General features: G+C 43.6%; 1 protein-coding gene and 1 long non-coding RNA gene across 7 annotated transcripts in view; one reads left to right on the top strand and one right to left on the bottom strand.

The window, feature by feature from the left end:
- The first annotated feature begins 3,094 nt into the window (after window positions 1–3,094).
- LOC119124299 lies at window positions 3,095–6,115 on the top strand. The gene is made up of 3 exons (XR_005098250.1): window positions 3,095–3,267; window positions 3,745–3,837; window positions 5,686–6,115. It is a non-coding gene; the product is annotated as an uncharacterized LOC119124299 (long non-coding RNA).
- Window positions 6,116–6,960: 845 nt separating this feature from the next.
- Window positions 6,961–20,749, bottom strand: part of tln2b (talin 2b) — a 53,952-nt gene continuing 40,163 nt past the window's right edge. For 2 of the 6 annotated variants that reach the window (XM_037254489.1, XM_037254493.1), the window contains exons 36-57: window positions 20,048–20,229; window positions 19,595–19,727; window positions 19,384–19,485; window positions 19,102–19,272; window positions 18,264–18,410; window positions 17,334–17,435; window positions 17,130–17,249; window positions 16,510–16,656; window positions 15,690–15,856; window positions 15,332–15,515; window positions 15,062–15,187; window positions 14,360–14,476; window positions 13,980–14,165; window positions 13,613–13,720; window positions 13,098–13,203; window positions 12,672–12,677; window positions 12,227–12,351; window positions 10,646–10,771; window positions 10,479–10,541; window positions 10,223–10,405; window positions 10,026–10,151; window positions 6,961–9,829 (exon numbers count right to left, since the gene is read on the bottom strand). In XM_037254489.1, coding sequence (XP_037110384.1) covers window positions 9,701–9,829; window positions 10,026–10,151; window positions 10,223–10,405; window positions 10,479–10,541; window positions 10,646–10,771; window positions 12,227–12,351; window positions 12,672–12,677; window positions 13,098–13,203; window positions 13,613–13,720; window positions 13,980–14,165; window positions 14,360–14,476; window positions 15,062–15,187; window positions 15,332–15,515; window positions 15,690–15,856; window positions 16,510–16,656; window positions 17,130–17,249; window positions 17,334–17,435; window positions 18,264–18,410; window positions 19,102–19,272; window positions 19,384–19,485; window positions 19,595–19,727; window positions 20,048–20,229 — 2,856 coding nt within the window. In that variant the 3' untranslated portion in view covers window positions 6,961–9,700. The remainder of the gene's footprint in view (window positions 9,830–10,025; window positions 10,152–10,222; window positions 10,406–10,478; window positions 10,542–10,645; window positions 10,772–12,226; window positions 12,352–12,671; window positions 12,678–13,097; window positions 13,204–13,612; window positions 13,721–13,979; window positions 14,166–14,359; window positions 14,477–15,061; window positions 15,188–15,331; window positions 15,516–15,689; window positions 15,857–16,509; window positions 16,657–17,129; window positions 17,250–17,333; window positions 17,436–18,263; window positions 18,411–19,101; window positions 19,273–19,383; window positions 19,486–19,594; window positions 19,728–20,047; window positions 20,230–20,749) is intronic. The other 4 variants (XM_037254491.1, XM_037254490.1, XM_037254492.1 and 1 more) reach the window with 4 other exon arrangements.

The raw sequence follows: 20,749 nt of genomic DNA, 5'->3' as shown, positions 1-20,749 counted from the left end.
TTTGAAGATGAAGGCACAGCTCTTGAATTGGAAACAAATGGGATTCTTTTTGGATAACTCGCGCAAAACTGATCCTTTGTTTGTTCATATTTCACAAGAACATTTGGAAAATGACTCTAATTGCACCAATGTTCTACTCGATTTAATCTGTTGTACATACTAAACTATATCAGATTTATGATAAGGCAACTTTATTTATGTACACGGGGTAGCTCAATGTGCTTCACAAAAAAAAAACAAATCACAAAAAAATTGAGACTAAAATGACTACATTTGAGCTCTTTAACAAATTTACCCTAATTGCAAAAAATTGCATTCTACTACATTGCCATGTCGATTTGAATTGGAGTCATTCCTCCCTCCGACTTTTGGGACCACAAGTAGCTCCAGCAGGTTTTTAAAAACACACAATGTCTGTCTGCATGTGTGTGTGTGTGTGTGTGTGTGTGTGTGTGTGTGTGTGTGTGTGTGTGTGTGTGTGTGTGTGTGTGTGTGTGTGTGTGTGTGTGTGTTGGCAGCTTTGCCTGGGCCTGGGAGGGGGGCTTCATTTTGTGGCCAAGCCCACCCTCGGGACAATCGCTCTGTGTGATGATGGGGATTTTCACCTGATAGTGGACAGGAAATCCTCTGTAAACTGGGGATGTGTGACACGCCTCAACCGAGCCGACGCTTTTCATTTTTTATTTTTATAAGGCTCTTTAAACATTTGCCACAATGTTCACCTGACTCACCGTGCACCCTGACCAGTTCTTGAACCCCCCTTTTGAATCCCTGAGGCCCAAATCCAAAGACAAGAACTTTTTGTAATGTTATTTAATGAGCTAACCAAGCTGTTTTGTTACTAGCTTGTATTATTTCTAATTTAATTTTTAACTACCTCTCAAAAAACAGCTGTTTGTTTTGTTACTAGCTTGTATTATTTCTAATTACATTTTTATAATAAACTAAACTACCCCTCAAAAAACTCGAGAATTATTTTCTTAAAACGTTTTTTTTTCTCCCTCTTTTCCATTACATTACATATATTATAAATCTTCATAAATACTCTATATTTCAATGTCCAAATAATTAAAGCGGCTTATTAAAAAAGCAGGCCCCTAGTCCCAGAAGGGTGTGGAGCAAGGACACACAAGTGTCTTCTATAATCTTTACAAAGATACTTTGGATATTTTTAGGATCGCCTTCTCTTTCATGCACCTGCCTTGGTCTGTAATATGCATCCAAGCCCGGGTGCCAAATGTCCAAGGTCCAATGCCATTAGATATGTCTCTCAAAATAATTCCCGTCTTGTCCGGACTTTGATGGATTTTATACATTATTGTCGCCACGCCTGGCAAATGACGACTGGCGGGGTTAGGGAAGCATCCAGAAATGTTCCACGACGACGTAAATGATGAGAAGACTTCCGCGGCTCGTGTTTGCCATTAAGACTGTTTGAGCTGACTGACATGCACAATAATAGTCAACCATCTTGATAATCTACACGCCAGCTTGTTCTAACAGCCAGGCATTTGTTTAATGGTGACTGGCACTGCTTGTAAATATGATCTCTTCCTTCTCATCACAAACTAGCAAATGATTTAGAATCACCTTTCGGATGATCTTAAAGTATCGTCGCTTATTCCACCTTGATACGTCCCGATACTTTTGTCCATGTGGTGTATCTTAAGAAATGCCGAAAAGGATTTGTAATGTGATCGTTATCATCTCAAAGAGAGTTTTCCCTGACCGCAATCAGGGGAACGTTTGTCAAGGCAAAGCCGGATTATCAGTGGCATTTTGGGAATGAAAATAAGATCCATTATGTTATTTCCCCCGTTGACACTTTAGCGTGATAAAAATAGCAGCAAGGACTCAATGCATTTGTTTTGATGACAGAAGTCCCAAATCCCTCCTTTTGTTGAATGCGGCCGTGTTGACAGACACTTCATTAGGTACACCAGGTCATATAAGTGCTATTGTTGGATGATTATTATTACTATTGTGTCCACACGACTTGCCGTAGTTTTTGGTGTGCCTAATGTTACGTCTAGCGTGTAAACACATGGAAGCAAAGGGCCGAGATGATGTTATATTACTTGACAACGAGCACGTTGTTTCATTGTCACTGGCAGCCACTTAACACGAGACAACTGTTGCATGTTGTGGACCCATCAGGCACGCGGAACCTCTTAGATCCGAATCTTAATCGTTGGTCTCTGTACTTTGAATGGGTTGTTTAAGAGAGCCGACAGCTGCTTTTGACAGGTGCTTGTGCATATTCACCTCGTCTTCACTTTGCCACAATGTCAGGTAGTTAAGAGCGGGTCAGATAAATAAGGCCACGTCACGTCTTTAAAGCAATGGTGATAGTCATAAACAAGGCCTTAAAAAGAAAATTCTAAATGTGTCTCCAGTGGACACTAAAGTGACAACGGAGAGAATTCACACACTTTTAAATGACGTTTGGAACTATTTGTTTTCTGTACATGTCCACTAGGTCGGACTGTTCCGTCGTTGGCAGTCAAAGAAGGCGTCAATTACCTAAATAGTTCTAATACCATCTTGTTTTCCAAGAGGTATTTTTTTTAATTAAAAATAAATATTTGATTGATATATTATCCACTACAAATAAAGTTGAGTCAAGTCTATTAGCTTCTCTGCTGTTAAGCTAATGTCAACTAATAACGTGCAATTAACTTTTCTGATGCTTGGTGGAATTCAAACTGCCATCGCGACTTTTCTCATAACAGATAACCATTCGACATATTGTTTAATTCCGGTATTTACTGAGTGAAATTTAGGATTCTTGAGTACCACGCTAGCTAGCATTGAGGCTAATGTTAATTGAAGCTAGTATTAGCTTATCTTTTAACTATTTCAAGTCAATAAGGATTGTTCTATACAAAACAATTTTATTTTTTTCGACATAAGTTTTCACAAGCTGAGCTTCGTCTCTTTAAAGCATGCTTTCACAGAAAGAACCCAGGGATACTGAAGTCCCTTGCTCGTTTGAGCGCTATCTTGGCAATCTCCCTTCTAGATGCCATCTGATGATTTGTGCAGAGCTGCTCCAGATATATATATATATATACACAGATACTCTGGAATCAGATAGCGCCAAGCAGGGTCATAACCATTAGGCAGCGCATAATCAGAGTGCGTGTCATAGCCCCAAGCTGTAACTCAAGCCTTGCTGGGTCAGTGATGTGGTGTGCTTTAATCAAAGCGATGATCCATTTAAATAGATTGGGAGCTGTACTTGGCTGCAACAACTGGGACCTGCTGGTGAGTCGCAACAAGGCTCCGATACACCATACGGCATGGCGAAGAATGAATCTGTCAACTCACAGGGAATGTTGTTCAGTGTCATCAATAACTGTTTCTGATTTGTATTTATTTATTTTAACCCCTCCTGACCTGGAAAGTTGCTTCTTCTTATTGGAAAACGTTAATATTATTTTTAACCAGACTGACTTTGGCTTACCTGGTAAGCCATTACTTGGGATCTTTAATGTGTTAGTTGGAATAAAAAATATTGGTCAAAAGTGTTTTAGTATTACACAGCTTTGATTGTAATTAGACTAGAAAAAGCAAAACAAAAAAGGCTGAACTTTGTAATAACAGGATAAAAAGTCAACGTTGCCAGTGCCGCAGAAACAAGATTTGGCGAGAGGTCATAATGGTGAAATATTTGTGGCCTCTGGAGGAGGAGGGTGGGTGGCTACGCCGCCCACACTGTTTGTTTGTGTTCCTCCCCAACAGATGGGGACACACCGAGAAGAAGGAATGTCGGCCATATCTGATGCTGCTCACTCGGCTTTGACCGACTGAGGAAGAGGAGGAATGGAGGAGGAGGTGGAGGGGGGGGGGGGGGCTGTCATGATTCCTTTAGAACTCATGCAGCACTTAGGAATCCTGGCGGAAAATTAAATTCTAGACCTGACAGAGTGGGTTAGAAAAACATCTATTTTAAGCGTTCTTTGTATGCAGGGATGGTCAAGAGAGGTGAAAAGAAGGACAAGTCATTTGAACATTTCTCATATTGTCTAATTATTGCCGAACGTGCACACTGGAGTACTTCTGGAGGCCGAGACGTTTCCATGTTTGCGCGCTGAGGGGAACGCTTTTGTATATTTCTCCATATATGGGCTGCGTGTCTTGGTCTCAGACCCTCAGCAGAGACGGTGGGACCCGTTGTACGGTCCAAAAAAACAAGCTATGCTTCTTTCCGTTCCAGAAGGCCGTAAAATGTCTTGACGGGAACTTTAAACCAAGGGGCAGGCAGATAAGGATGCGCCACTTCTCCCCGTGTCTGTTTTGGAGCTATTTTATGTCTCGTTAAGATCATTTTTACGAGTGTGTCCCACTCAACTCTAAAGGGAGTTCCTCCTCAGAAGTTCATTTTTAGTCAGGGAGCTTTTTTTGACTTATGAAAGGAAGTAGACAGCCACAAAAATGACCATCACCCGGTGTGAAGCACACCCTTAACATATTGCGTGGGAAACAAAGGCGATGGAGACATTCCGCTGCGGTATTTTTTTTGGTGTCGACAGCGAGTGGGCCGTGTGGTTTGGCCACACTGAGGAATGCCTACATCTCGGCTCCACCTGCATTCTTACAGTGAAGCCTGTCTGCAGTCACGTTTGATCGCCCGGCATGACCGTTCAAAAGACAAAAAGAAGGGCGGTGTGGGAAGTTAAAAAAATAAAAGAACAAATGGAAGACAGAAGCATTGAGGATATGTAGAATTTTGCTCATGTACAAAACCCAATGGCTTCGTCATTATGAGGACCAGCCCTGGGTTCGGTTTTACCCAATTTGGGTTACAGCAATTTTAATGTTGCCTCTGTGATGGGTAAAATGTTATTTCCTCGGGACCTTACAATTCAATGAAAATGGCCACCCAGTTTCCTCCCTTGAGGATCCCGTCCCCTTCCTCAACCGACTATTTGTTCAGCTCTAAAAGGGGCGTGGATGTCACACAGAGTGACAGGCATCCAACAGGCCCGAAGCAAACTTTCCAAATTAAGAAGCTTCAGTCTTGCATTTCACTGTGCTGTGATTGAAAATCCCAAGAGGTTGCCCGCAGATCATTTGCAGTCGACGACACCGCGGTTCCTCGCGGCACCGATTTGTGTGAAATACGATAGAAAGAAAATAAAAGAAATCAAAAGGAATCTTGTTAAGAACTAAACTACGGTCTAAGTGGGTGTCAAATGATAGCGTTTGCTAGATATTCCTGCTGTTCCTTGTCCAAATTTAGCTGGGGCAGGTTGAAGTCTCAGCTCTGTCCCAATATAGCCTTGCTGTCATTGCTGACGGAGAAATACTGTGGCATCCTCCTTGCTTACATGTTGGCTAAGGAAGCCCAGTCAACTCACGGAAGTGGCGCCGGCTCGTTATCTGGCCGAGCTTGGCGAATTTGACTGCCATTATATAAAGGCCCGGGAATGTTGAAAAGACTAGGACGGTCAAAATGATGATATCTGAGATGGAACGTTAAAGTAGCAGTAGCAGCAGAAGCACACCGAGAGTCATGTTGCAGTAACATCCTAAATCAAAGCTCTTTCCACTGGCCTTTTACTCCACTCAATAGAGCAGAGGAGCTCCGGTACAGTATGCCATGACCTAAAATAGTCATGCGCTCCAGACCCGAGCAATAAGACGCTCTGTCAGCTGATGAATATTGGGTTTATCTTCCAGAGCGTCGCTTCAGCGAGAACATGCCTCAATGACCTCACAAGCTTCAAGTCCAAACAAAGTGGCAAGCACTAAATGGGTTTCTAAACAGTTTCTTCTTTACACCACGTAAGAATTTCCCCAGACAAAGCGAAGTGAAAATCAAACTACTTGTCAGCTGGAAAAATTCTTTGGCTTGCCACAGGACAGCGATCTTCACACAAGAATTTAGAAGGATTAAAAGTGAAAAGCAGCCAGACCAGCAGCCTGTGGTTAACACGTCTGCCTTAACAGTTCTCAGGCTCAAATCACGGCTTTGGCTTTCCTGTGTGGAGTACTCGGACTTCCTCTCACATTCCAAAAACATGTTAGGTTCATGAAACTTTTTTAAATTGTCCATAAGTGTGACTCGAGTGAGGACAAGCTCTTCCTTAAGTGTCACACAATTGTTGAAGGAAATTAACCAATAACATAAAAGATGTCCCAATTAAAAATAATAAAGGCGTAAGAACCTTTTGTTGTCATTTGTGACATTAGCCACTGAGACAACTGCTCAATTGAACGTCATTTCTTTTTTTTTTATGATGGCATTTAAAAAAAAATGCCAGAGTCTAATCAAACAAACAGGCCACAGAGATGAGTAGGACTAAAACATGGCGTCACTCGCCCCTTTCCTGTGTGTCTGCTTGGCCTTGGATGAGTGAAACGATCCAAATATGGTGCTCTCACCATATGATGGTACACCAGCAAACCAATGTCCTTTACAAGCCTCGGGCCTTCCCACGTGCCTGCCTCTATCGTAGCATCCCTATAGGGAAGGAAATGTCAACAAAAAAAAGCTTGTTATTATTAATTGGAGAAATGCTGTGGCTGTAACATTGTGAGCTCATCACTGTTTTCAACATCACTATAGGAATGAAGGAAGAGGGATACACAAAAAACACTTCCACTATTTCTATATTTGGTTTGACTTCCATCGGAAGGGATAAAGTCAACTGCACAAGACAATGCTGCCACCTGCTGGAAAGAATGTCGAAAGCCATCCAAATGACAAAAACAAAAGCAGATCGGCTTGATTTTTTTTATTTTGTGATGAATACCAAAAATACTTTTGTGACCAGATAAATATCATACATAGAGCATCAAGTCATCCAACTAAACGGGGTTTTGCACAAGACCAATTCAGAACACAATCAACTTCCCTCCTCACTTCATTTGCTTGAATATTTGCACAAATCATTCAAACAATAAATACACAGCGCTGGGCAAACATACTGGCCCGTCATTAGATTTGTTGTTGTAGCAGACTATTTTTTTTTTTGTACGCACAAAACAATTCTGGGTTGTTTTGCGTGACCCCGTTTTGGATTTTGAGCAGATTGGGTTAATATTCAGGTACCTTTTTGGACCCAGTGCTGGGTTAGATAAAAGCATAAAACAATGTAAAAATCAAAATGAACACAACGCAAACAAGCAAAAACGCACACAAAAATAAAATGAATGCAATGAAAAAAGTCATTGGAACAACAAAACTAGTGTCTGCCTTAGACGTTTGCTCAGCACTGCATTTATACTGGTAAAAACAGACATTTTAAAGTGGTTCCATGACACATACGGGAACAAGAACAACCGAGTTCTTTTTTTTTTTTTAAACAACTTCTCATAACTTCAAACACAAACACATGCTCAAGGAATGCCGTTAGTATTCCATCCAAGTTTCGAAATTTCCCAAAGGTATCCACGCTCGCGACATAGGCAAGTATCGGCCGGCAGCCAAGGCATTGGATCGTATGGCAAAGAACTCCACTTGTCGTGCTCAGGCCTTGATGGGGATTGGCAAAAAAAAAAAAAAGGTTCTCAAGGCTCAAGCCCCAACCGGGACGGATCTTCAGCTACTTGCACCACACGCTCGAGTAAGGCACATGAGACACAACGCAGGAGCTAACCTGCTGGCAAATTCCCCATATAGAAAGAAGACGGGCTCTCGAACCAGAGCTTAAGTTTCTTACCTTTTTCGGCGTGCAAAGGAATGTCTTCGATTTATAACAAATGGAAGGAAGCGGTTTCAGTGCATCATCCAATAGGCTCGTTTCGTTCAACATAACGTGCAGTCGGTTCCCGTTCTCAGCTCGCCAGTGCGATAATACAGTGAGTTTACATCGTAGATGCCAATGTGAGACGATAAATATTGTAAATGTAAATATTGAACAAGATAAACAGGTCTTATACCATCAATAAAATCCACACCACTCACAAAATCAGGTGAAATCTCCGAAAAGTTTTGCCAGTGAACCTAATTTGACCCCATTTATATTTTAAAATGCACGTTTTTGTACTTTCTGCGTAACTTGATGGTCGCTAACAAGCCGAACTGCAAAAGTCACAACAGACAAAAATTTCTACTTTTATATTTGCGATGACTGAGTACTGTTGATGAGTCAAAATGCAAACAGCATGATTAAGAGGACTGTTGAAATATTAATTTGAACTGAACTAGGAAATTTACAGGTGGATTCGTGGAGCAAACCTGTTGTGAATTTTGCCTTTCAGCTTCTTGTTAGGGATCAGCAAAATTGGGGCAAAAGTATTGAAACTTCAAACATGTGCATTAAAAAATGTACAGATGTTCCATTTTAAAAAAACAGCAAACAAAAAAAGCCACTTTAGATCATATATGTTAAAACTGCCAGTATAAACTTAACATTACTACATTAACAGGTATTTTGAAAAGAAAAAAAAAAAAGTTTTCATGGCAAAGCATAATTTCCCCATATTTAAGCACACGTACCTTTTTTGCCATTTAGATTTTGGGGCGCGTGTCGTCACATGGAGGTGTGCATGCAACTGGTCTTACACGATGCTCATATTGCTCTTGTTGCTTTCTTTTTTCTATAAAATAGTACATTTTCAATACAATACAGTACAGTATTCATTTATTGTCATAACTCCTACTCACTAAATGTCTCAGTCATGAAATATATTGCTAATAAAATACTTAGAAATTACTTGTGCCTTGCAAATTTTTGCTGATAGTTTGCATGTATTTGATTTGATTAGAAGTACAATGGAACTATTGAATTTAAAATGGGGAAAAATATTTTAAGTTGTATATTTACACTTTGCTGTGGTTAACCGCGATGACTGTTACTTCGAAAGCCTTATAGAAGTTCCACAGCAACACTTATTGTCTTGTTATTAGAGCAAAAAAAAAAAAAAGTTTGAAGCTAATTTGTTGCACTGCTCTGTGTGAGTTTGTGTTTTTCAAAAACGGAGTGAAATGAAAAGCAAGCAGATCATTTTGGTTGCAACTTTTTTTGTCCGCTCGGTAAGAAAAACTAGTTTCTTTTTAAAATATCAGTCAAGAATAAATATATATACTTTTTCTTTTAGGTTGGCTCTTTTCCAAAACGCCATAAAACCATTTGGATCATGCTGAGAAAAAAAAAAAAATGACATGAATTAATTTCATTAAAACAATTCATTGGCTCAGTTTGTTCGACAAACGTATAAATAATAACATAATTGTGTACACACAAAAATGACATGGCAAGTTTTTTTTTTGAATGTGGCATTTATGGCGTTTTGGAAAAAAAAAAGCTCGTCATTCTTCTTTCACATGTAATAAGTGCCATTATGCTCGACTACTCGATTGGTTAGTAGCTTCTTTGATATGTATCGTCTCGGGGGTGCATGCAAGCTAGTGGTGAAATGAGACATACCCCTACTGCCTTTGTTTTGGGCCTGGAATAAAACAACCCTTAGCTCGACTTTGCCACCTGTTCATGACTATTTGTTCACTGACTATAAAACATTCAGTAACAATAATAGATTTACAACTTTCTTCACGTCATTATTGTAACACTAACGTTTCTCACACGACTTCATCTCAAACATTGACGTTTTTGCACGCGTACACACATACACACAAATACACGGCGAAGCACAGGCACTTGGTCGTCTTACCAAACGGGCCTGTTTCAAGTGCTGTATCATCTTCAGTTACACGAGAGGAGAGCCGGCGTCCCATCCTGGCCGGCCGTCAACCCTCGTCCTCCCTCAGCTCGCTGGGCAAGAACTTGTACTGCTGCTGTCGGATCTGAGCCAGCTTCTTCCGGGCTTCCTCCAGCTCGCGCTCCTTCCTCAGCATCTCCTCCTGAGCCGCGATGATCTGAGGAGAAGGGGGCGGAGACGACAAACATACTAATATCAAATTTCTCAAATACGAATGAATGGAACATATTTTGCTAACGTTTAGCACTACATGTTCAAGACAACAAACAGGCTGTACTTGTGCCAATAAATAAATAAATAAATAAAAATAAATAAATCTCCACTGCGCATGGAGTATTTGTGTATCCGAGTACCTGAGCGATGCCGCCGACAAATTTGGTCTTCACCACCACACTGTCGTCCTCCGTCTTGTCAAAGGCTGCTTTCTGAGCCGCCCTCACCAGGTTGTCTGAGGCTCGCTTCACCGCGTTGCCAGCAGCCTTTAGGAAGGAGAAGACCAGGCGGAATTAGTATGCACACCTTCTGGAAGCGTACTCGCGGCGGGTCCCACCTGTAGTCTCTTCATCGCCTCAGAATCCTGGTCCGCCTTCACCTTGCAGGCCACCAGCAGCTGAGCTGTGGAGGCGGCCACCTGCTTAGCTGAGCAGATGAGCTTCTCCTCACTAGCGTGACCCTGCACTGATGCGTTGGCCGCCTCGCACAGGTTGCTGGTGGCCGCGGCAACCATGCGGGCCTACGGCGGTCGACATTCAAAAAGCTCACTCTCGGTCGTTCTGTCGGATTGACGCCGAGACGACAATACTCACAGCAGATATGAGTCCTTGCGACCACTGGCCGTCATCCACCGCGTTGGCTAGATTGGATCCGACCTGAAATTGAAAATATCGAGTGACCTCAAAATGCGTTTGTGTAAATAATACAGAGCATCACATCGACCTTGGCAACTTTGAAGTGTTTTGAATGTTTGACTGACCTTGCCCTGTGCCACTAGCTCTCTCTGGGCCGCTGATGCAGACTTGACAAGAGCGCTGGTTGCCGCGGCGATGGACTTGGCTGCTTCGAGAATCTGCTCCTCGAAATCCAGCGTCTCGTCGGCCTGCTGGAGGTCGAAGAAGAGAAAAAATTCAGACAAAGATACAGTCAGCCATAACATGACTGAATCGCTCCAAACATTGAAATTGTCTCCTATTCACAAAATGGCCACAAGAGGGCAGCAAATACTGATATTGGCAGCCTACAAGATAGGCTAAAATAAGGCTGGTGTCAGCCTTATATTCACAATTTTGGACCGAAGCCCCCAAAATACTCAAAATGCATAACCTTAGCCTCACTGTCTTCAATCAAAAACCAAATTTGGTTTTGAATGATTGCACAGGACCTGAACTAACCACCATCAGTTAAGGGACAGTCAAGGGAGGAAAAAAATACAAACTAAAAAAAAATTCACACAGTTGTGCACCCAAAATCTCTAGAAACACAAAAGGCACAGATGGCAGGAGACATGGCGGGACACTGTAGGAATATGTTTGATACATAGTTGGACTGAATAACAACCTAATATATCAAACATATCACACAGAGCCCTGCAGAGAAGTCCTCCAGGTCTACAAAGGCTCTGAGAGGGGCCGGGAGGGAAGGAGACATGCATGGCAGGGGTGGGAGACGCAAACCTCCCTCCCTCTGTCCGTCCATCCGTCCACCGACCCGTGACGACGGATGAGGAGCGGGAGTAAAGAGGATTAAAAAGGTTGGATGGAAATGAAATTGGGCCGCTATTTTATGGAGTCGTTTCCTCTGGAAATTACGCAGGACTTGCCACTTTATTAGTTCTGCCTCTGCACAGAATCACTCGGTTAGAACTAACACAAAGGCCAATTAGAAGGATTCAAATCAAATGAAAACATGATCGTCATCCGAAACATGGAGGACGCTCGGTAATTGGGGATTAAATTGGAAAACAACTGGCAATATTTCCCTCTTAAATTGTCTTGTCAAATGAGATCACTAGAGGGAGGCACCGACGTCGACAAGAGGGGAAAATCCTTTTACTCACTAATCTCCTTTTATAGAAAAAAAACAACCCACCCCCTAAAAAAAAAAAAAAACCTGAAGCCTGATAATAAATTCCGCCATGGAATTAGAATATGAGACAGAGCATTAGTTTTTTTTATTAAAAGTGGGCTGACCTAAATATGCCTTCCTTCATATGACACAGACACGAGGTTGATCTGACAATTACAGGAGTGCGCTGGAAGAGGTAAAGGGAAGCAGGAAAGCACAAGGGGCAGATGCCAGAGGGATTATAGGATCCCCAAAACACACAATCATGCCAGTGCACATCACACGCAAACAACAGCATCATCATCATCTCCGTTAACTGAGGACTCCGTTTAAACTCAGTTCGACGGTGCTCAAAAAGAGTTTAAAGAGGAGCAGCTGTGTGAGCCGGAGCAAAGAAACCTTCAAAAGGAAGACAATGTCACCTTTTTGCTACGATTCGGTAACAAGCTGTGTCTGTGCGTGGGTGGAAAAGGTCCGAGAAGGGCGCGTTTACCTTGGGCTTGGCTCGGGGCTTCAGCTGCTCCAGTTTCTTGGCCGCCGCTTCAATGGACGCCGCTGCGCCGAGGAGCTCGCTCTCCGCGATGACGGTGGGGTCCTCGGGGTCGGCGCTCTCGGATCCTGAAAGGCACACCGGCGCGTGTTTTTTCCCAAAAAAAACAAAACAATGATGACTTTTCATTTTTGTGACGCTCGACTTTGCGTGCTTGCTGCAATGTTAAATAAGAGAAACGAAAGGAAGCAATTGACTTTTGATGGGCCTTTTTACGAAGGTCTATAAAACGCAGCACTTTGGGAACAGCTTGCTTAGGCAGATGTGAACGTGTTTTCCAAGATTACGTTGAGCTCAGGGGAAATCTGCCCTGCGCCAAACCGCCCCCTCCCTTCCATGCTCCTCGACCCCCCTCTAGACTCCATGAAAGTTGATCCAGCGCACTTACCTCCATCTGACGCAGCAAGGGAAGAAGAGGGGCGAGGGAAAGAGAGCACATGGCATGTTAGAAAGATAAAGCCGATAGCCCCGGCGCGTCTCGCTCTACGCTCTGAAATCGAATTCACGCACAATCTATTAGCGCCGTCAAGACGCCGCATGTTTGTGTCATAACTGCAGCTGAGCTTCATTTGCAGTCATTTTGCAGCGCCGCCGCCGTTGCTTCCATTTCAATCTTCTAATGTGATCGTAGTGACCCGACGTCTCTCATGAGTTGTGACGCTCGCTGATATTCGTACACAGAGGATTAGCGGGCCTTCAACTTAATTGCTAGCATGGCTGAAATCCCGTTGAAACGGGTTCACCATGGGAATCATTTTGATGATTTGGATCGCGGTGCGTTGGAATATTAAAGGGCGCGATGTGAAAGCTTTACCTTTCATGGCCTCGGCCGTCTGGATGAGCTCCGTCACGCATGCCGCCACATGCTTGGAATGGCCGGCCAGTTGATGCTTTTGCTCCGGTGTGGGCCTCTGGAGCACCTGAACACACGTGAATTTCATATCAGCGCAAATGCTAACGTCATCAAAATGATTAGCACCACCGCCACATGACTACTTTTAGCCAAATCTATGAATAAGGTACATTTATCAATATCAGCGCAAGTGGAAACAAACAGCAAAATATGTGAGCTTGGCACCATGGTGGACAAAGACGGGGCTAATTTAAGCATTTAGCATTAGGAGTGCATATTCACCTAGCGACAGGATTTAGCTAGCAAGATGATTGTGTACTGTTTAGTAAGTACATTGGGAATTTCAGTTTTTATCAGAATTGATATTTCAGTACGGCAGTGTGGACGTTATAACTGTAAATATTTACTGTGCAATTAGCCACCATTTTATAATCTAAAGAGGCGTGTACATTTAATTTTCAACAAATCATTCCAACCTGAAGGACTTGCTCCAAAAGGTTGACATATCCCGTGGTGCATTCGGAGCCATATTGCAGGGCCTTGATTTTTAAGTCTTGGCTCACTTCTGGGTGGTGTGCCGCTTTCTGGATGGAGAGAGGAAAACAAAGGATTCTGGGAATTTCAAGGAGCCCAAAATAAATGCCTCCTAGTGGGGGGTTGTCACACAGTTGACAATACCAAGAAGGAAGTGTGGACGCATTATTTACTAGCATTAGCTTGCATTTAGTTATTTATTATTTTTTTTAAATATCCTAATAAGAAGATAAACGTGTATTTTATCTGGATTAAATCTGGAGTAAATCAAAATTGCTGAAAAGCAGTACAACAGATCTGGATTAGAACCTTGCAGGCTGTCAGCATGTCCGAAATGGCTTTGCGGCTCAGGTTGGCCGTGGCGATCACGTCGTCTTGCTGAGCAGAGTTGCCCGCCGCCACGGCTTTGGCCGTCGCCATGGTGATGCCCTTTGTCATGCGGATGAACTCCTCAGGTGTGGTGGACTTGTCTGGGACGTCCTTGGACAGGAACATCTGAGATGGAGACATGAATATGACAAGCTTGCTCTGAAGCTGGTGGCGCTACGATAAGAATTTTTAAAATTTGCTGTGAGAAATAGAGCCGGATAAAGAGAGCAGTGGAGTTGTTTGTTTCTGAATAATAGACCTAAATATCGCTGAGCCTCTTTAGCACAAAAGGACGGATCGGGCCTGTCAGGCCGTCTTACTGTCAGCTCCTGCTTGATGAATTCAATGGTGGCCTCCAGTGCCCTCGTCCCGCGAGTGGCTTCATCCTCCACTGCCTTCACCGTTTTTAGAAGAGACGTCACGTTGGTGACCATGACCTGTCAAATAAAGCCAGTCAAGTGGATGAGGCTTGCAAACAAACCAGGAGGTGGCGCTCTTTCTCCTTAAATATAAAACAGGATGTTACAGACAAGCGTTCACAAAATTTGCTATTTTTTATTTATATGAGCTTGTTTGATGGTAATTACACAGCTGATAAAGACACTGAAAGCAAAACATAATTTGGTGAGCATTTCTAATATAAATAATTCAATGACACCCAATTTGAAAGGAATTGAAATGTTCTCATATATTTAGCACGAGGCTTCCGTCCTGCTGCATTACGCAACAGGAGCCTTACAATGTTAGTAATGCGAGCAAATGCACAGCAGGACTTTGAGAGGGTCCCATGAATGTGGGGGCAGGGGTGGTCACCATATGCAGAACCGATCTGCCAGTGGGACCGAGACCTTGGGTGGCCCTCATTCCTTTTAGATGAAAAGCACTAAGCAGCAGCTCAAGTTACAAAACGAGGTTTGTGTGTGTGACAGCTGTGAGAAAAACAAATCTTGTACATCAATCCAGGAATTTTCTCGCCTGGGTTGAAATGGATCAATACTCGCAACCAATATGGCTACTTTTACCTTAGCGGCGCCTTTGAGCTGATACATGGACGGGTCGTCGGCAGCCTTGCCGGCGGCGCACTTGGTGGCGCCGATGAGTTCGGCCAGAGCCTTGGCCACGTCGCGCACTGCGTTGATCAGAACCACCTGAGGAGATGAAGCCCGGGATCAATAAAGCCACAACGGTGCGAGCTCGGGCTTATCGGCGCTAGCCCGGGGAGTGGATTTCCTCGTGTGGTGTTTATCACTCCCATCCAGTCATGATATACTGAGTTTGTCAAAGCTGGTCACCTGTGTCTCGGGGTCCTCGGAGCCCATGCTGGTCGCTCCCAGTTTGACCACCTCTGTGAGCTGGGTGATGGTTTTAGCGGAGGACTGGGCGGCCTGAGCCAACTTCTCCTGGCTGGATGCGGCTCCGGCCACCAGCAGCTTGGTGTCCTCCACGAGGGCCTTAGCCGTCTTCAAAATGTTTTCCCTGGGAGAAGAGATCACCGTCAGCAAGGAATGAAGGTGAGAGTTTTGGTCAGCAACATGAGCTGGCTGTTTACTCTGCTTCTCCTGAGCGAGTCACTCATAAAACAGGGGAAAACAACATTTGATGTCATCTCTTTGAGTCCACTTAAGAAATATGGACTAAGGTGATGGACACCTGTGGTCAGCAAAGGACTCCTCATTCTCAGGGTCCAGCGTTCCCGCCGAGGCGAACATGATGGTGGTGTCCAGGTCAGCCATGATACCAGAAACGGCGCTTGCTGCCGTGATACACGCCTGGGTGCCTTTGTTGCCCGCCTGCAGCGCCGATAGCACCAACGACACCTGCAACACGGAAAGCAATCTGAGAACACATTTTATCGAACGCTTCAAATAAGTCTTCCAGATAGATAGACGGCAGGAGACGTGCGAAGAAATACTCCCGCCTTAAAATTGGAGTCCACAACAATCAAAAACAAGTTGATGAGGCAGACTGGGGAACTAGCGTAGCTCCATCTCTCGTAAACAACCGAGCTCCCAGAGAGGAGCCCTTGAACGAGGCACGAGATTCACATGAGCAAGTGCGAAATTAATCAAGTTGTGCGTTGAATGAAATCACAGTCTTCGAGTGGAATAGAATTAGGAATGTGTGATTGCCGGAGCTGGTTGTTGCCAGGGTCATAGCGGGGACACTTTAAAATGACGATACTGCGCAGAGCGGTGCAGGATGGCTTCACTTTCATGATCTGCATTACCTACGCGGCGGAGGCCTTTATTATCACCCAAAATAACATATCCCATTTTATATTCTACTAAACCTTTACAAGTTTAAGTCCAACTTTATTACTTCCTCGTCCGGCGATGTAAAAGAGCAGCCAGTTTTACGCGAAGCATCGGATAGTACAGCAATAACAAAGTAAACTATCAGTTTCATTAAAATCAGAGAAGCGGAACATCAGCCGAAAGAGGACCTTCTACAAAAAAAAAAAGCGTGGTACCTTTTCGGTGACTGCACGTGCACACTCGATGAGCTCCCTTTTGGAGAAGCTGTCTGTGGGGCTGAGTTGCAAGGCTCCGGCTTTCTGTACCAGGTAGATGCAGCCGTGGCCCAGCTCTTGCACGCGTGTTTTGATCTGGAAAGCCACCTGAAAGCGAAAGCAGTCTCCCTTTACAATCATGTGCTCAACTTTTCTTTTAACCCAGCAGATGGAAACGCAAGTAAAAGACTCTCTGCAGAAAGCTGGCAGTAGCATTTAATTTGCAGGCTGAGATCCATCGGTGGGTGGGTGGGTGCTCTTTTATAAGCATCACTATAGGCTTTTTAGACTTGTCGAGGCAACGTGTCGCTATGGCAACCAGAGGTTTTTCGCGGCTGCCGCGTGCATCGTACGCTGATAAGAGCTGTGAGCTTATTAGTGCGATGTTTCTACACATTGCTTTGCTGTAAACGGAGGAAACTTTTGAAAAATGACTGTGTTTGCTCAGAGTGACAGATGTGGGAGGGTTGACTTTGATCTCAAAGCATTTGCGGTCCAGACGGGAGAGATTCGAAAGTGATATTTTAGAGGAAACGGCGCCTTGTGTTGTTCTTTTCAAGAGACTGAACATGGCTTGTAACCTCTTCGTGCTCTGCTGTGGCTGCAGCGAGGCGTCCTTGGTGAGCAAGCTGCCCATAGTCCACGGTCGCCTGAGAGGCAAGGCCGCCGAGCTCTTCGGGGCAGGTCACCGATTTGGTCATCTAAAGCGAGAGGGAGTGGGGACCTCGTTAGCGTAAAAATGTCCGTGAGGCAAGACAATCCTCAGAATGGGGAAAGGCACTCACCATCTCCTGTGCTGTGATGGCAATGGCCTTGGAGAACTTCACCATTGTTGTCTGGTAGTCCACAAAGGAACCCTCGGGTTCTGGAGGTGTTCCTTCATCCAGCTACAGTTTCATAAAGACATTTTTTATCTTTCACAGACAGAAGGCATGGCTTGCAAGATACCAATCGTCTGCCATGCATTTGCGGGCACACTCATCTCCACATCCTCACAGTTATCCGTTAGCTTGGGTTTCATGAACTTTGCTGAAACTACTTTGGAATAGTCACCCTTGGAAAATAATAAAAAGAAAAATGGCTATAGTTTGTTTTCTAACAAAACTAGTAAACTGAAGCAGAATGAAAGGACTTCAGGCAGATAATGGCTTCAAAATCAAATTAGCAACGTTTCTGCTCAACAAGTATGTTTATAACCTCTTAATCATTTTTAATTGATTGTATGTTCCAAAAACAAAGGTTCAAACTGATCACTTTTGTCTAACAGTAACACCTCAATACAAAGAAATCAAGCTACCAATATAGCAGCTGTAATTTATGTTAGTGAATTTAAAGTGCTAATGCTAGTTTAGCAATGCTAGCTTAGTACTGCTACCAGTTTTGAAACAGCGCGCATATATATAGATACCGTTAAATTAATACCTCTCCAGCAGAGACGGCTAAAACTCATATTTATGTGCTTTAAATTGGGCAATTATTGCTAATACAGCGTGTGGTGAGTGTGTATTCTGAATTGTTAACCTTAAAATGAGATGAGTGGCATGTTTCCCAGCAGGCATGAGTAAGTGCTAATATCATGATTTGCCTGAGGATTTGAAATGCTTCATCCGTAGGAATAATGAGTCACACACAAGGACACTTTTCAAGTACACCCACCGCGAAATGACTTGGACAAATGAGGTCAAGAAGGAGTGGAGGCAAAATCCACATCTCACCCTGCCCATTGCCTCGGCGATGGACTCCACCATTCCCCCGACCATGCCCCCCTCGCTGGCCGCCTCGTTCAAAGTCACCATGATGTCGTCCACGGCCTCTTTCATCAGCTGGGCTGCTTCGGAGATTGCATCATGAGTGTGGGACGCCTGGGGATGATGTTGATGATTAAAAAACTAATATTATGAGCCACGCTCTGAATGGCCTCTTGAGTCATCATATATATATATATAAACATTTAATATATGCTTTCCACAATGAACTGGTAAAAAATGCTAAAATAAATCCAAAATACAGGACTGTCTCAGAAAATTAGAATATTGTGATAAAGCTCTTTATTTTCTGTAATGCAATTAAAAAAACAAAAATCAAATGAATAAAAGGCTTGCAATATTTCAGCTAATTTGTAATGAATCCAGAATGTATGACATTTTTGTTTTTTTGATTGCATCACAGAAAATAAAAAACTTTATCGCAATATTCAAATTTTCTGAGACAGTCCTGTATTAAGAAATATTGAAAAATAATCCACTGTAGTATCGAGTCACCAATATTTCCCGCTTTCCTTACAAATGTAGTCTACACCGCTAATGATTCAGATGAGTGACACATTGAGCTTTTACTTGAACTTCAATCTCGTTCCCACTAAAGACAGACTTGTCCAATTACTGTAAGTGTATTCTGTTGGCATCTTTAAGAGCAAGGAGGAAGAGCAGCTATACCTTGACAGGTAGCAATAAAACTTTGTAACAAGCGAGCCGAGTGACTTACAGCTGCGCATAAGACAAAAAAGGACATTGGTGTATGAAGAGCAACGCTGTCGTCCACTCCGCTCGTTACCTTCGGGTTACCGCCGCCTTCCTTGGCGGCGTAAAGCATCTGCAAGGCAGACTCTGACAAGGTCTTGGTCTGATCCAGAATGGTCATCTGCTGCTGATGGTCGTGCAGCTTGGAGGCCAGTCCGACCGACGCCACAATAAGTGGATCAAAGTAGCTTGCCAGCTGAGTCACCTAGGTGAAATAAGGTTAGGAGAGTCATCCGGGAACGGATGGTTGAACAAGATGGAGGGCGATTTATCCAAATCCATAAGGGATAAAAAGGATATATTGTCAGATGTACACCTTGTGTCCCAGCTGGGCAGCTTCACCCCGGGCGGCGGTGGAGATGGGATCAATCAGGTGCCCAATCTCCTGCACGGATGAAGTCAGCTGTTCCTGCAGTGCCTTGTGAGTTGTAAAGGCAGAGCGAATGATGGTATCAATTCCAAGAGAAAGACTACAGATCCCATTAAGCTCCTTCTTTCAGACAAGATTGAGCTGATGGGTAGCTTACCTCGCTGGAGATATCATCTCTGCAGGGTAGGGTCTGTCCCACTGCCGCCAGGGAGGCTTGCTCAATGTCCCGGATACATTTATTGATGCTATCTATGGAGTAATCACACTCTTTTTGTCCTGGTGCCTTGTCCCTAGCCGGGGGAGGACAAAAAATACAGGCACTCTTGTTCCATTTCAGTGCAAATAATAATAAATGTGTCATATAATAGAATTCAAAAGCAGTTTGTTTAAAGCATGAGATAAGTGATGTGTGAAGACCACAAACTGAAGAGAGCTTTTTGGGAGTCCTGTCATTGCTAAGGTTGCCTAGCAACAGAGGAGCCCAGCCGTCTGCTCGAATAAGCTAACTGGTCATAGTCAATCAAAACCGGTTGAGTTAAATTCGAAATAAAATTCCCCACCCAGTTTTTGTTTTTTGGTAGGTGACAAAAGAAAATGAGTTCCAACCAACCTGATGGCCGTGATGAGGCTCTTGATGGAGTCAGAGACTGTTCTGGAGTGACCCGCTAGTATGGACCAAGTCGGGGGATCTTTTGGGTTGAGGACCAACGAGCGTGCCGTTTCTAAGAGGTAAGTGGAGCTGTCAAGCATGGAACGGGCCGAACGAACGATCGGCTCCTGGGCGACCGAACCCTGCGGGGAAAAAAAAACAATGTCGGAACAAGGTGAAGTAGCAGCTCTGACCGACTGTGAGAATCCGGAAAGATCAACTGAGCAATCAAACTCGTGGATGAGATTAGAAAGACAGTTTTACAGAGACGCAGGAAGAAACACCTTCAGTCTTTATGATCCGAGGCAAAGCCTCCCTCGACAATTAGATTAACAAGATGAAGATTAGAGCAGCGGTAAAGGGCGCCAGTGCCGTTAAACGCTGCCCTCTAACAGATTACAGCCATAAAGCTTTTCGACGAGGACTTTTCCGCTCTGATTGAAAACATAAAAATGCATTTTGGTGATCCGTTTTGTCGCATTACATGTAAAGAGGAAAATCAACATCAATTCCGAGCGCAAACTTTTTTCGTATTGTTTCCGTTTTTTTCCCCCCTAGTGTTATTTTAAGCGACCAGTTGTGGCATGTCATTTAGTAGGAGAACCTTTCTGAAAATAGAAGCATTTTTCAAACACTCCGATTTCGAGTGTGTGTGCTGTAGGA

The sequence above is a fragment of the Syngnathus acus genome, chromosome 6, assembly GCF_901709675.1.
Source record: "Syngnathus acus chromosome 6, fSynAcu1.2, whole genome shotgun sequence".
NCBI lineage: Eukaryota > Metazoa > Chordata > Actinopteri > Syngnathiformes > Syngnathidae > Syngnathus > Syngnathus acus.
Note: the sequence above shows the minus strand (reverse complement) of the source record. Positions and strands in the feature narration are given on the sequence as shown.